At 28.9% G+C, this 13190-nt stretch overlaps 2 protein-coding genes and 1 non-coding gene across 6 annotated transcripts in view; 1 reads left to right on the top strand and 2 right to left on the bottom strand.

Annotated features, from left to right (window-relative positions):
* Positions 1–4096: 4096 nt before the first annotated feature.
* On the top strand, positions 4097–6275 carry LOC105150036 (NADH dehydrogenase [ubiquinone] 1 alpha subcomplex assembly factor 4). 3 transcript variants are annotated; one of them, XM_011062834.2, is made up of 5 exons: positions 4097–4321; positions 4985–5143; positions 5271–5362; positions 5503–5722; positions 5857–6275. In XM_011062834.2, exons 2-5 carry the CDS (start codon positions 4999–5001, stop codon positions 6006–6008), a joined length of 609 nt encoding a protein of 202 aa, XP_011061136.1. In that variant the 5' UTR covers positions 4097–4321; positions 4985–4998; the 3' UTR covers positions 6009–6275. The 3 variants fall into 3 exon arrangements, with proteins under 3 accessions (XP_011061136.1, XP_011061135.1, XP_011061138.1); XM_011062833.2 differs by having other exon boundaries at positions 4261–4428; XM_011062836.2 differs by having other exon boundaries at positions 4261–4476.
* Positions 6017–13190, bottom strand: part of LOC105150035 (xaa-Pro aminopeptidase ApepP) — a 35059-nt gene continuing 27885 nt past the window's right edge. Inside the window, exons 2-12 of one of the 2 annotated variants that reach the window (XM_011062831.2) lie at positions 12814–13037; positions 11603–11782; positions 9300–9417; positions 8633–9011; positions 8269–8389; positions 7543–7906; positions 7106–7339; positions 6856–7010; positions 6619–6714; positions 6299–6521; positions 6017–6215 (exon numbers count right to left, since the gene is read on the bottom strand). In XM_011062831.2, coding sequence (XP_011061133.2) covers positions 6193–6215; positions 6299–6521; positions 6619–6714; positions 6856–7010; positions 7106–7339; positions 7543–7906; positions 8269–8389; positions 8633–9011; positions 9300–9417; positions 11603–11782; positions 12814–13037 — 2117 coding nt within the window. In that variant the 3' untranslated portion in view covers positions 6017–6192. Of the gene's footprint in view, positions 6216–6298; positions 6522–6618; positions 6715–6855; positions 7011–7105; positions 7340–7542; positions 7907–8268; positions 8390–8632; positions 9012–9299; positions 9418–11602; positions 11783–12813; positions 13038–13190 lie in introns of those variants that run through there. The other variant, XM_087404203.1, reaches the window with a different exon arrangement.
* Positions 10499–10715, bottom strand: LOC147910250 (small nucleolar RNA U3). Its single transcript, XR_015544693.1, has one exon. It is a non-coding gene; the product is annotated as a small nucleolar RNA U3 (small nucleolar RNA).

Genomic DNA, 13190 nt, shown 5'->3' with positions numbered 1-13190 from the left:
ATTAAAAATTGAATAAAATTTTAAATTAATTTTAAGTTTTATTTAATTATCAACATATCGTTCCAATTATCGAATATGAAAATAAACCAAATTAATTTCAAATTTTATTAAATTTTCAGCTATCCTGAAATTAAACTTTTTTGTAAAATTCTATTAGGTGTTGGAATTAATTCGTAGCGTTTTACAAAGTATTTATAAGTTTTAAAAGTACTTTCATTAATGTATTTTTTAATGCTCATGTGAAATAAATAACATTCTTTCATTAAAAAACGCTACGAATTAATTCCAACACCTAATATATATACGTACAAATTATGTAACGCGTTAATAAACTTTAATATAATAATGTAATAAACTTTATTGTAAATAAATGTATATGAAACCTTTTTTTTCATTTTTTACTAATCATACATATACTAATATATATTGAATATCTATTCAATATAAATAGCATTTATCTTGTCGTAGTAAACCAAATTGTTGCATAATTGATGTAAATTATACGAAATCGACGAAACATATAGTAACAAAAAATGTTTATTGATTTAATAAGTTTTATAAATATTTAATTTTAAAACTTTTTTTAATTTAGATTTTATTTTGTATGTTAAAAAGTCATTAATAATTTTAAGTAATTTCTTATTAAAAATTTGATGTTCAGAATAATCGTCATTTTTTGTTCGTATTTAATACAAATTTATTAAATATGTCATAAAGATTGGAGTTTTGATTGAGGCAATGGTTAAATATTAACCTCTTATTTGCTTTTCGACATTTACATTTTTTACATTATAGAGTTACAAGTATATTTTAGTGTACAATTTATTATATGCAAAGGTCATATCATATCGCTATCTCTCATGTCAGATGAATGCCAGTGATTACGTGGTTTGTATCGATGGAAAGTCGAAATTATTTTCATTATGAAGAATTATTCCTCCTTTTCGTGAAGTCTATTCGCGAAGTCTAGTTTGGTGTCTCTTCGGAGATTCTTGTCAGGATTGGAATTAATTCCGGGTTTTCTGCAGTTACTGTTAGTAATAATTTTGTTAATGAGCCAATGACAATTGCTATATATTTTAAAGGCAAGTTGCAAAAATAATTTAATGATATATTTTAGCACACAATTTTCGCTTTCTTTGTTTTTTTATTAAATATTCTCTCACTAATAATAATAATATTAGTAATAGTACTGTCTTAATAATAATAGGAATTTAGTATTGTATGGTTGAAATGGACATATATTATTATTATTTGTATAAATTCAAATTATTAAGTAAACAAATTTAAGTTTTATACAAATAATTTGCTAATTTTTCGATGATTGTTCTAATAAAAATATGGTTACGAATGTGTATATTTAATTTTTTAACTGTTTTAAAATTATTTTTAGGTATTGGACATCCCGCCATTGCAAAATATTTTTAATTATTAATTTATATGTGTATACACTTTTCTATGATAAAATACATGCAAATATTATGAGATTATATTTAACAAATATTAATTTTTTGTTGATGTACATAATTTTTTTCAAAATTCTTTATAGTCTTTTATCAATGTATCGTGATTACATGAGTTAAATTAAAAATGTATGGGTACAAAAAATTTAAGATAAGTCGAATGGGTACCCTTATATTAGCGGGATATTAATAATTGTAATTTTTGAAAAATAAAAAAATTGTTAAATTTTATATAATAAATTTTTTATCATAAATGTTCTTCAAAATCTCATTATTATTGGGTTCGACTCATCTCGAACAGTTGGTACCCGAGAAACTTTTGTCCTCATACATATAAAAAATTACAATAATGCATGTATTTTGTTATTATTAAATATATTCCTTCGTAACCACTATTCCTTAAGGAAATCATTTTATTCGTTTATTTTTAATAAGAGAACATATTTTCTCGCGAATTTTAATATTATATTAAGGATGTGATAAAAATGGTAATTGTAATTGATATGCTACCAAAATTATTACTATCGTAAGTCTGAAAGATTCGAGATGCACACCTTCCTGTAAAAAGATCACTGGTATTTGACGCATGCTTAACTTTTCTTTGTAAATGGATTTTGTGAATTTGAAGTAGAATCAGAATACATTAAGTTCATTCTCCACTGAAGATTGTTCTTCTTTATATCGGATACTAACCAGCATACAAGACGGAGAGACTTTGATACGATGAAATTATTGAGATAGTTATCTTGAACACGATGAAAGTTGTTATAAAAATATATTAATGACTTTTTATCGCGATATTATTAAGTTTTATATTTGCAAATTAATAAAAAAAATAATTCGCTCTTTTTGGGGGATATTAAAAAAGGTCCGATTTTTGTCTAAAATAATGTAAGTAAAAGAAATAGTGTTTTTGTAGATTTTGACTTCCTGAATATGATAAAATTATTAAAATGTTCGTGGCACTTGGGGAACACCTTGAAAAGTAAGTAAGAATATTGAAATTTGTTCAAATATATCATATTCATATTCAATTCTCAAGGTGTTCTCTATCGATCTCCAACTTTTTATTAATATTATATTATCGTATTCAGGAAGTATTCAAAATCTATAAAAAACGCTTTACCTAATTCGCCAAAATTAAAAAATCCTTTTCCATTTTGTTCATAACTTATTATTATCCCCCTCCTTTTTTTTTAACAAAACATCTTATTAACCAAATTTAATTAAATTATGACTAAATTATCTAATTTAATCTTCTTAACTTTTTTTTCACTAATATTTTTTATTATATTTACTCTCTTAACCAATTCCCTCAACATCAGCTTCATAATCATTATACTAATCCTAGGTTTATAGATTTTGTCTAAAGCTAACCTTTTAGACATAACCAGTATTCCTTTTACTTACATGATTGTTGGCAAAAATCGGCCTCTTTTTGTATTATGATACGTATTTTCGACGTTTTCGTATAATCCCACATTACTACAATTTTTTAATTATGCTTCTATATTATCATTTATTTTATTATATTTTGAATAGCATTTATAATTACATAATATTGTATAATGTTTTGTAAATAATTATTATAATTGTAATATTAAATTGTATAAAGATTACAAAAAATAATAATATTAAAAAAGTTATTGCAATTTTATTAGTTAAATACAATAAAATAATTAGACATAAAAACAAAAAATTAATTAAAAATATACTTAGTTGCAAAAACGGGCTACTAAATTTGTTAGTAACTCGTTTTTTTTTATGGATGAGTATATATAAAGAAAAGAGGACTGCCGATAAAATTGGCGGGAGTGGAGGGCCTCTATAACTCGTTTTTGTTAAACTATACCTTAAATTGACAATACATGTTTAAAAAAGTTTGAATTTATTAGAAATCTATAATTATGTTAATAATTTTGATACATACTAGTAATTAATGTTTGATAAAAACAGGCTGAAAATTTGCATAAATAAACATAACTTCGTAATTTTATAAAATATTATAAGGTAAATATAAGGAAAAAATTCTCTTTTATAGAAACTAAATTGTTGAATTTTCAATTTCGTTTATTAAAATTGAACAATTTTTATTTACATATGTAGGAGATGCGAAATTAAAATTTTTTCATTAAATTATCTCTCTTATAGTCGGCACGCTTCTGTCCTGAGGATTTAGTATAGCAACGAACCACATCTACTTTCGATGATACGATTTTATCGATAGCGTCAGAAAATGTATTGGGTCATCTAAAAAGTATCCGCGGTTTTTTGTCACTAGATAGTGTTGATGGTCAACATCATCTAGTAACAAAAAACCGCGGATACTTTTTAGATTACCCAATATATAGTCACGTAGTTCCCAAACTGAAAATGGATCTATTGACGGCAGTGTACGGCTAATTTTGACGGTAACAGGAAAAAGACCAGTATGACTTCTCTCAGGTTTCTCTCTGATCTAATAAGTTTCGGAATGCAAATAGGCCTAGTTTCCACCGAGGAGAAACTGGATCAGAATGTAAGAACCAACCAATTACAGTCGAGTATTCCTCTGTTAGGATAAAATCACACAGTATGGAAAACAACTGCGGAATAGAGAGTGCGTCATAGAAGCAACTAATCAACATTACTCTGCGTTATTCCGAATAGCGCTAATTGTTTTAATGACGCATCCTCTATTCTGTAGCTTTTTTCCGCACCCTGTTTTCACTCTTACAATCGAACGACAGGAGAATGCTTGACTGTAGGTTGGTTCTTACATTCTGATCCGGCTTAAACCCTCGTTGGTAACTAGACCATAGACGGCAACTTTTTTAGTGAGTTTTGGAACGCATCATTCTTGATTTTCTCTCAAAAAGGTTAAGAAATTTTTCTTAATTAAATTCTTTTAATCGGATGTTCGTGTTGTTTCATAATTATTGTTCAAACGCGTTTTATAAACTCTTGCATTCTATGATTGTTGGAGGTATATTACAGCTAAAATTAACAATAATCTTATGTGATGATTTATCATGTAATTATATATATTAATCTTCGAATGTTATTTATTTTTCTTACACTAATACTATTCTAGATACAAATATTTACAAATATTAACAAGTTTTTCACACTTTGTCATATCATAATGTTCATAGACTGCAGATTGCAGAATAACTAACAGTATTTTATTATTAAAAAAATAAATTTTAATGTGAAATAGTGTGAAATAATGTGAATAATTGTATTAAATGTTACTTTATATTATTAACATTTTAATTTAAAAACCCATACTAAACTTGAATTAGAACTTAAGTGAAAATTCATTGTAGCAATCACAGTAATATTCCAAGGTTAATATTTGTAATTGTGCGTTCCATTTGACGTTTGCATTGTTGCAACGTTCATGGAATCATTTCATTCTTGTTTCAATCAAATGTTAAATAAAAACAAATAATGGTTGCTAATGTTATGAAGTCAAATGGAACGAATATATATATTAGCGAATAATTTATTTCTATAGCGAATAATTTATTTTGCTGTAGGTTAGGGTTGAATTATGGGAAAGATTTATTCGGTATTGACTCGACCTATTCGCACATTTAACATTGAAAATCGTGCGGCAAAACTTATTTCCCGAGAAAAGCCAGTACCTGCACCTCAATATGCGTCTACAGAAAAACAAAAGAAGTTTTCAGACCAAGGTATTATATGATATGTTCCAAATCATAATTTAATGATTATAATTTAAAATTGTATTCAAATTACTATCTTTAATAGTTCTTTCAATTTGTCAAATTAAATTTGATCATATAATTATCTTCTGTTCAGTAAATCCATACTTTTTGAAAGACCATTACCAAAAGAACATGCAACTGGATCAACGATTAAAAGATGTTTTTGTTACGTCAACTGACTCGCAAGTATGGGTTGATTATTTTTGAATATTGTATTAATGTTTTTATATGTTAATATAAAACATATTTTTATATGTTAACATAAATTTATTGAACACAAGTGGATTTGATTATCGAGCAGATGTAAAATTTACAATATTATATAGGAAATGAAAGAGTCAGAGAGAGACTCCAAGGTTTTACCTCAAAACAGACGGAGCTGGGAAAATAATTTTACATTTGAATCTTATGAATCTACAATGATTCCTATGGGAAAGTGCTCATTGAAGCAAGCTCTCACATTTCTTTTGCAACATAAACGCGATCCTATAAAATATAATAGCGAAAATATAGCTTCTGAATATAAAATGGATAAGAAAGTAATAGGTTTGTATTTTTATTTGTTTCTTTGATACAATTAATTTATTATATTTGTTATATATTTAGCATATTTATTAGATTTACATTTGCTTGATAGCTACAGCTTAACATTTATAGATTTGTATATTTTTATTTTTTAGATGATATATTGAAGTATTTTAAACTTTATGTGACTGCCTTACCAAACAATTCAAAACCTATAGAGTTTTTGGATTCAATAGAAGATCCAATTCAAGAGCTTATAGATAAAGGATTAGAGGCCAAAAGAAAGGATAAAGAAAAGAAAAAATAGTACAGATATGTATATAGAAAAATAATTTATTAAAATTTATTTCTATGTTTTTCTTGCCTAAATGTAATTATATGATATCCTATATCAATCTTGGAAATGATATAATTTTTTAAAAAAGTTCCGTAAAGCAAAAAAGGTCTGTAATTTTTGGCAAATATTTGGCAATATAGACGTGTTTCCTAGTTTAGTCGTGTATTCTTGTGAAATCTGCAACAAAAATTGATACATCATTCTAGTTTCAGTGAATAAATTGTAATAAATGCATAAGATTGTGTTTGAATATCGCTTACTTTTTATAATGTGATAAATGGCAACAATTATAACTAAAGTATGGAATTGCCTATTGGTAGACGACATTGCCTGAGAATTATCAGAGAAATAATAGCTGCCTGTTTCTGGAATGGTCATAGTTTTCGCCATCATCCAGTAAAATGCTTTCATTTTTAAATTCTTTTTTAATTCTGCTCCGACTTCTTCCCGTATACGTTTATTGTAATTATTTAGCCAACGCCGCTATGTAATATAAACATGTTAATATTATGCAACAGCTCGTTATTTTTTGATTATAATAATTAAAATTAAGTAGTTGTAGAATATATTTAAAACTTACATGTGGTGAAGTTAGCATATTGATCTTGATAAGTTTAGGTTCGTACGGGACCAGAGTGACGTCTCTGAATTTGAGAAATCTTTGTCCATTATGAGACTAAAACAATTATCAGCTAATAATTAAAAACTAGAAATTATAATTTTTTTGTGTCATTACACAGCTGTTTTATATATTTCGTATTAATAATTAATTACGTATACGATCATATAATAGATGAGAATGTATCAAAAGATATACCAATTTATCAGCCGGAATTACTTCAAGAATATTCTCCAAACGAACACCAAAATTGTCTTCTTTGTAATATCCCGGTTCGTTTGAAAGAAAGAATCCTGGCTTCAACTTGACTGAACATCCTGCATTTTTGCATCCGTAATACAAGCTGATAGGCGCTGCAACGCGTATTGTTCCACTAGAATGGCTTTCATCAATTGTATTCCATATTCTCGTGACGCAATTATTTTACAGGAAACTGTAGATTACGAACATTCGTGAACTGAAGAAAAATGACCAATTCCGTGACCAGTGCCATGCATGTAATCGTAACCGCTACTCCATAACGACCTTCGCGCAATAACATCCAATTGGTCTGCCGATAGATCATTGGGAAAGATCAAAGATGATAATTCAATTGAACCGATCAGCACTCTCGTGTAGGCTTTTTTCTGTTCATCGGTCGGCACTCCCAAGTGAAGAGTTCTGGTCACGTCTGTGGTACCCTCTGTTAAATAATTTTGCTCATGCAATTTATATTTCGACTACTTGCGATCGGTGAAGAATTGGAGGAAACGTAAAAAAGGATAATTGAATGTTTTTCGAATTTTATATTTAAAGTAAATTTTGAATTTAAAATTAATTTTTGTTCCATTTAATTCAACTTGCTATTCCTAACAAAATAAAATAAAGGGATTCAGAATTTCGTACCCAAGTATTGTCCTCCAGAATCGATCATTAGAGTGGATGTGGTCCCGATTTTAATGTTGGTCAAGTTATTTGGTTCGTAATGCGGCATAGCGGCGTGCGGTCCATATCCTGCGATTGTTGGGAAAGCGATACCCATATTGCCATCTTGCTCGTAACGAATTTCATTGATCACTTTCACTACTTGCATCTCGTCCCATCCTTCAGAGTCCAATTTGTATTGCTCTTCCATGTAAGCCAAGAAATCACACATGGCCATTGCATCTTTTAGATGAGATTTTCTCATACCTGCCACTTCGACTTTGTTTTTTTCCGCTCTCAGATCAATTATAGGCGAGGCCTTAGCTAACCTTTTTTCTGGTGGAATCTGCGAAAAAGATTCTCACATATTAACTGTATTCGTATCTGGATATTTTTATAACATTGAATTGCATGAGTTAAAGCTAATTATTATATATATAGTTTTTATAATTATTAATTATTATATATATTATATAATAAAAAAGTAAATATTTTTTTATTTTTATCTAAAATAAATTTTAATCTAAAAATAATATCAGCCTGGATCAGATTAAATTATAGTAAGTTCGATATCTAACTAGAGATAAAAGTAATAATACTGAAGAACGGACTTTGGGGATCTGCTTATTCGAAGATAGATGCCGTGTATTATACGTATTCTCGTGCTTAAAATGTATGCAAAACCGCCGTCTTCGCGATTACACTTACAGAATTGTATATTTCTTTGGACGCACCCGGCGAGTAGCCGTACGGTGAAGGGAGCCACACTGTATTCCAGGCTTGAGACATAGTCTTTAAATCGTACCAAATGTCTGTGTAATTGTGCCATCTGTAAATATCAGTCATTATCTGTTTTATCTTATTATTATGGCAATTTCTACAATTTACGAAGACAATTTGAGAAGTATCTTGATTTTATTAACGTTTGAAAATCTTTTATTTTTCTTAAAATTCAAGGTACGATGAATTCTACTTTTGTATTAGAAATCTGCATCCTTGTCTATCGCTTCATTTTTTATTTTACTTGTCGGAAGTTGCCTGATACGTAATAATTCCAGATTCTACTACTCACTTGACACAGTTTGCATGAGAGCAGAAGTCAATTTTCAAATGTATATCGACAGATCGCAGGATTTTTTGGCGTGGTGCATAAAGATGCAAAGACTCGTGAGTTATAATTGCGTAGGCCCTGAGGACGGGAGTGTGCGGTAAATCGTAGCCACGAACATTGAAGAGCCACGCTATTTCATCCAACGCGGTGACGACGAGTGCGTCGACCGACGAATATTCCATTTCCAGCCGAATACTCTGAACTTTCTCTTGCCATGGTTTGCCGGAGTATTCGTCCGTCAGCGGATATGCTGCGTGCGGATTGTACTTAGGTCGACCCACCTGCCAGATCAAGTCCACTAGGTCGTTATGGACTGCGACCAATCTTACGGATGAATTCGCTGAATACGAATAGGATTGTCAGTCGCGGTGAAAAAAGATCGGATTTGGCTTCGCGATTCATGATAGTTATAGAATTTGTGAATTTTTGAAATTTGAAAATGAATCGAGAAAAATATTTATCATCAAAGCAATATTTTTGTACACAACAAAAATATTATAGATTTTTATTAGTGTGTAAACTATCTCCTTCGGCAATAAAAATATGCACGTGTAGGCTATATATATTTAATATATTCAATAACATCGCAATAAAGAGATATTTTTGGTACAATAATATTTTTCGTTACCTAATTCGTGTTCCCATGTCTCCCACGTAAATGCAGGTATTAATTTTGGATTAGCACCAATACGTACTGCTGATCGATTTTGGAACTCTTGCATTAACCATTCTGTTATTGTTGGTACCTAAAAAAATTAATGAAAAAATATCGAAATTTTATAAAGTTTCAATAATCTTTAAAATTTATACTAGAAATTTAAATGCCTTACGGTCGAAGCTGGATCTTCATTGTTTTTAAATAATTTAAACTTGAATTACTAATTTACTATATATGCAAATACATATATTAAAGTATATATTAATAATTTAAATTTGAATTATTTAAAAGCAATGAAGATCCAGCTTTAACAATAACAGGCATTTTAAATTTCTAGTATTGATTGTTCTTACATATACGATCTAAAATAAAGATTCTTAATATTGTTTAAAATTTATAATTGGTTTAACGTTCGTTACAAATTCTTATGTTATGGCGATATGAAGATCTTTTCAATATGTTCGTAATGTTATATAGAGAGTTTAATACTTTATCTATTAAATTATATCGAAGATAATTTTCTTTTTTCTATGACGTTGATATCGTTTTTAATTTAAGTCACATTTTCGGTTTGAGCGCTTTCTAGCGCTTCTATTCTCGTTTTATGTTTAATGAACGACAATGATAATTATAAACGTATATAGTATTTGATAGAAAAAAATTGTATCATCTGGGCAGCGTTCAACATTCATTACCAGTGCTGAAAATCTAGTGCAGGTACGAATGCTACAGATTTTTAATACTATTAGGCCCGATTATATTGGACATGCTATCTAGCGAAATACGCAATTATCATAATATCTTTGTCGTTTGCTAAATGTTAAACAAAGACGAAATGATGTGTTAATTACCGGCGGTACACAAGCCTTTTTTTCCTGCTAAGATTTGCGTTGCTATTGTATGGCTGCTGTGTTGGCACTGCTAGTATATTAACAGCGGTAACAAAACGCAAATACAGCTAGAAAAAAAAGCATCGTGTATCTCGTACTAATTGTGCATCCAAAATAGCGCGATTATGATAACTTTTTTCCCTTTAGAACGAAACGTGAAATTTTTGTATGTATATATATAAAATACATCAAAATATTCACTTTTCGTTTCTAGAGAAAAAGTTATATGATCGTCATTACTCAAATATTACAAAATTTTATGTTTTAATTTAAAAAATAACCACTCAGAAAGCCCTTCTTCCCCATCCCCCTCGCATTGAATGCGAAGGGCGAACGATCATTGATGACAGAATTCTCGAAACAATTCGAGAACTCGTGTCGTTCTCACGCTCAGAGAAGAGAGCTATTTCTCTTCATCATGGTTACATCAACTCCCATGTTAGGGAGGGAGAATGAGATCAACTCCTACAGAACTGATCCTGTGAAGTATGATCTTAAGATTATCTCGCTGCATCGTCGTAGATATAGTAGTCGTGGTCAAATTTTAAACACGAGAAAACAATTCTCTGCGGAGCCATCTAGGAAATTACAGAACAGTTAAACTTAAATCTAGATAGTCTCGCCATCTGGGGACCGGCTAGGTTACTCAGAACAGTGATCAGGGTAACAATTATGAAACTCCTTTTTCCTAGGATGAAAGTGAAAAGTGAAAAATTTCTCCATTAACTTCAATGATTAAAATTTTCACTTTTCACTTTTCATCCTAGGGATAAAATTTCATGATTGATATCCAGAAGAGGACGGCAACAGAAAGCATTTGGTATCATCAGAATAAAAGTAAAGAATTATCAGATAAAAAAATATATAATTTATTATATATTTTTAAACAATAAAAATATTAAATAATAGTATATTTTTATAATTAATTTTATTTTTAACGTATTATTAAAAATACGTAATTATTAAAAAATTTTAATTAAATTATGAGTAAATATATATGTATAAAAAAAAAACGAAATGTTATTATTCTGAATTTTATTGTTATCTTTGAATTTTAATTATTTAAATCATATAAACAGCTGTTATGTATAACAATTAAGAATGAAAACATTGAGAATGAATTGAAATATGATAAGTGTATGAATCTATTTCGCAACAGATTATTTTATTAATGATGAGAGAGGGGGGGAGAGAAAGAGAGAGAGAGAGAGAGAGAGAGAGAGAGAGAGAGAGAGAATATTGCATATATATATATATATATATATATATGTGTACATATATATAGTATACATAAATAATCAATGATTGATAAGCTTGCAAATTTAATATAAAATAAGGATTTTGATACGGAAATAATGACAATATTTAAATTAATTTACGCACGTCATGTTCACCTCGCTTCATTAAAATCCAATTGCAATCCAGCTGATGATTTGCTTGAACATGATATCGACCATCAGTCCAAAGTACTGCCTTGTCAATAGTGACTATAGCTACCCCAGCACTTCCGTGGAATCCAGTAAGAAATTCTCTTCTCATATCATGTGGATCTACAGCTTCGCTCTATATAAAAACAATTTGTTTTATTAATAAAAAAAAAATAAATTGATAAATATTAATATAATAACAGCCAAAGACTAGTAATATTAATTGCAATAATTTGAAAAAGAATTTTCATATTTACTGAATATTAAAATATGATAAAGCTAAATATTTGAACTTAAATCGATGTCCCCCAAATACTTCGTCGTCGATCAATAATAATTAACACTTAAATATGTCTTTTATTACAAATTGTTTATCATTGTCTTTTATTTTTTATTTTATTATTTGGTATAACTTAAGAATATTTTTATTAAATCCCAAAATTAGTGAAACGTTTATATTGGGAAACATGGATTTAAAAAATTGGACACTGCACTCAAAATCAAATAAAATTTAAATTTGAAATATTTTAGTAAATACAAAATGGCTGTTTAACGTATCAGTCAAGGTAATTAAACTGCAAAATGTTATTTTCCATATAAGAGAAGCTTTCAAATATGATACACCACGCAGAATGTACCTCTAGGGGGCCATCACGGCCATGAGATATGAAGCTCACTGTCTGAAAAGCATAATGAGAGAAATAATATTTAACACGTATTAATTGATTTAAAACAATGTGGACATATCGATGTCGCTACCAATCGGCTAGATAATACAATGAAAATAATATTACACATTAGGCTTGATTTTTATAAATGTAGTGATAAATATTATAATAGCGAAATAACAACAATAATTAACATTAAATTATTGATATTAAATCACTCGTCTTTCGACTAGTCTTTTTAAGACTAAGCGATCGCAGTGATGAATTTTAATAATATTTATAAATATGTTGATTTTCTTTATCACAATGATAAATGAAGAATCACACAAACAATCATCGCCATATCAATGCCTTAATTTTTATAATTAAGACTAGGATCTATTAACGCGCCAATTACAAAGATATGCGATGATATGTGCGAATAGATTTCTGGACAGGCAAATCATAATTATCAATATCGAGTGGTAATTTCATTGACATAGAACAATATAGAACTCACTTGATGTTCGTCATCCGATGTAACGATGTAACCATCGAGAGCTGGCCCTTGAATTGCCACTACTCGAATCATCTCGGATCTTAATTGTCTCAGTCGCAGAGAACTGTCTTGTCGATCGACCGGTTGATTCCCAACATAAGCGTTCACTGGACAGTATAATCTCTCGGCGCCATTATAATTATGCTCCGGATTCAATAGTGTGCTAGTATTAGCTTTCGTCAATCCTGCAGCACAAGCACATTTCATTTTTCAATTAACAATTTTAATAAAAAAAGTTGATTTGTGAAATTAAATTGCAAAACAGAAATTAGATTGATATAACAGAATATTAAAGAAGAAAAGAGAAACATACAAAAAAATGTAATTTATCTTAAAAG

Source organism: Acromyrmex echinatior, chromosome 3 (genome assembly GCF_024713525.1).
Source record: "Acromyrmex echinatior isolate Ae372 chromosome 3, ASM2471352v2, whole genome shotgun sequence".
NCBI lineage: Eukaryota > Metazoa > Arthropoda > Insecta > Hymenoptera > Formicidae > Acromyrmex > Acromyrmex echinatior.
Note: the sequence above shows the minus strand (reverse complement) of the source record. Positions and strands in the feature narration are given on the sequence as shown.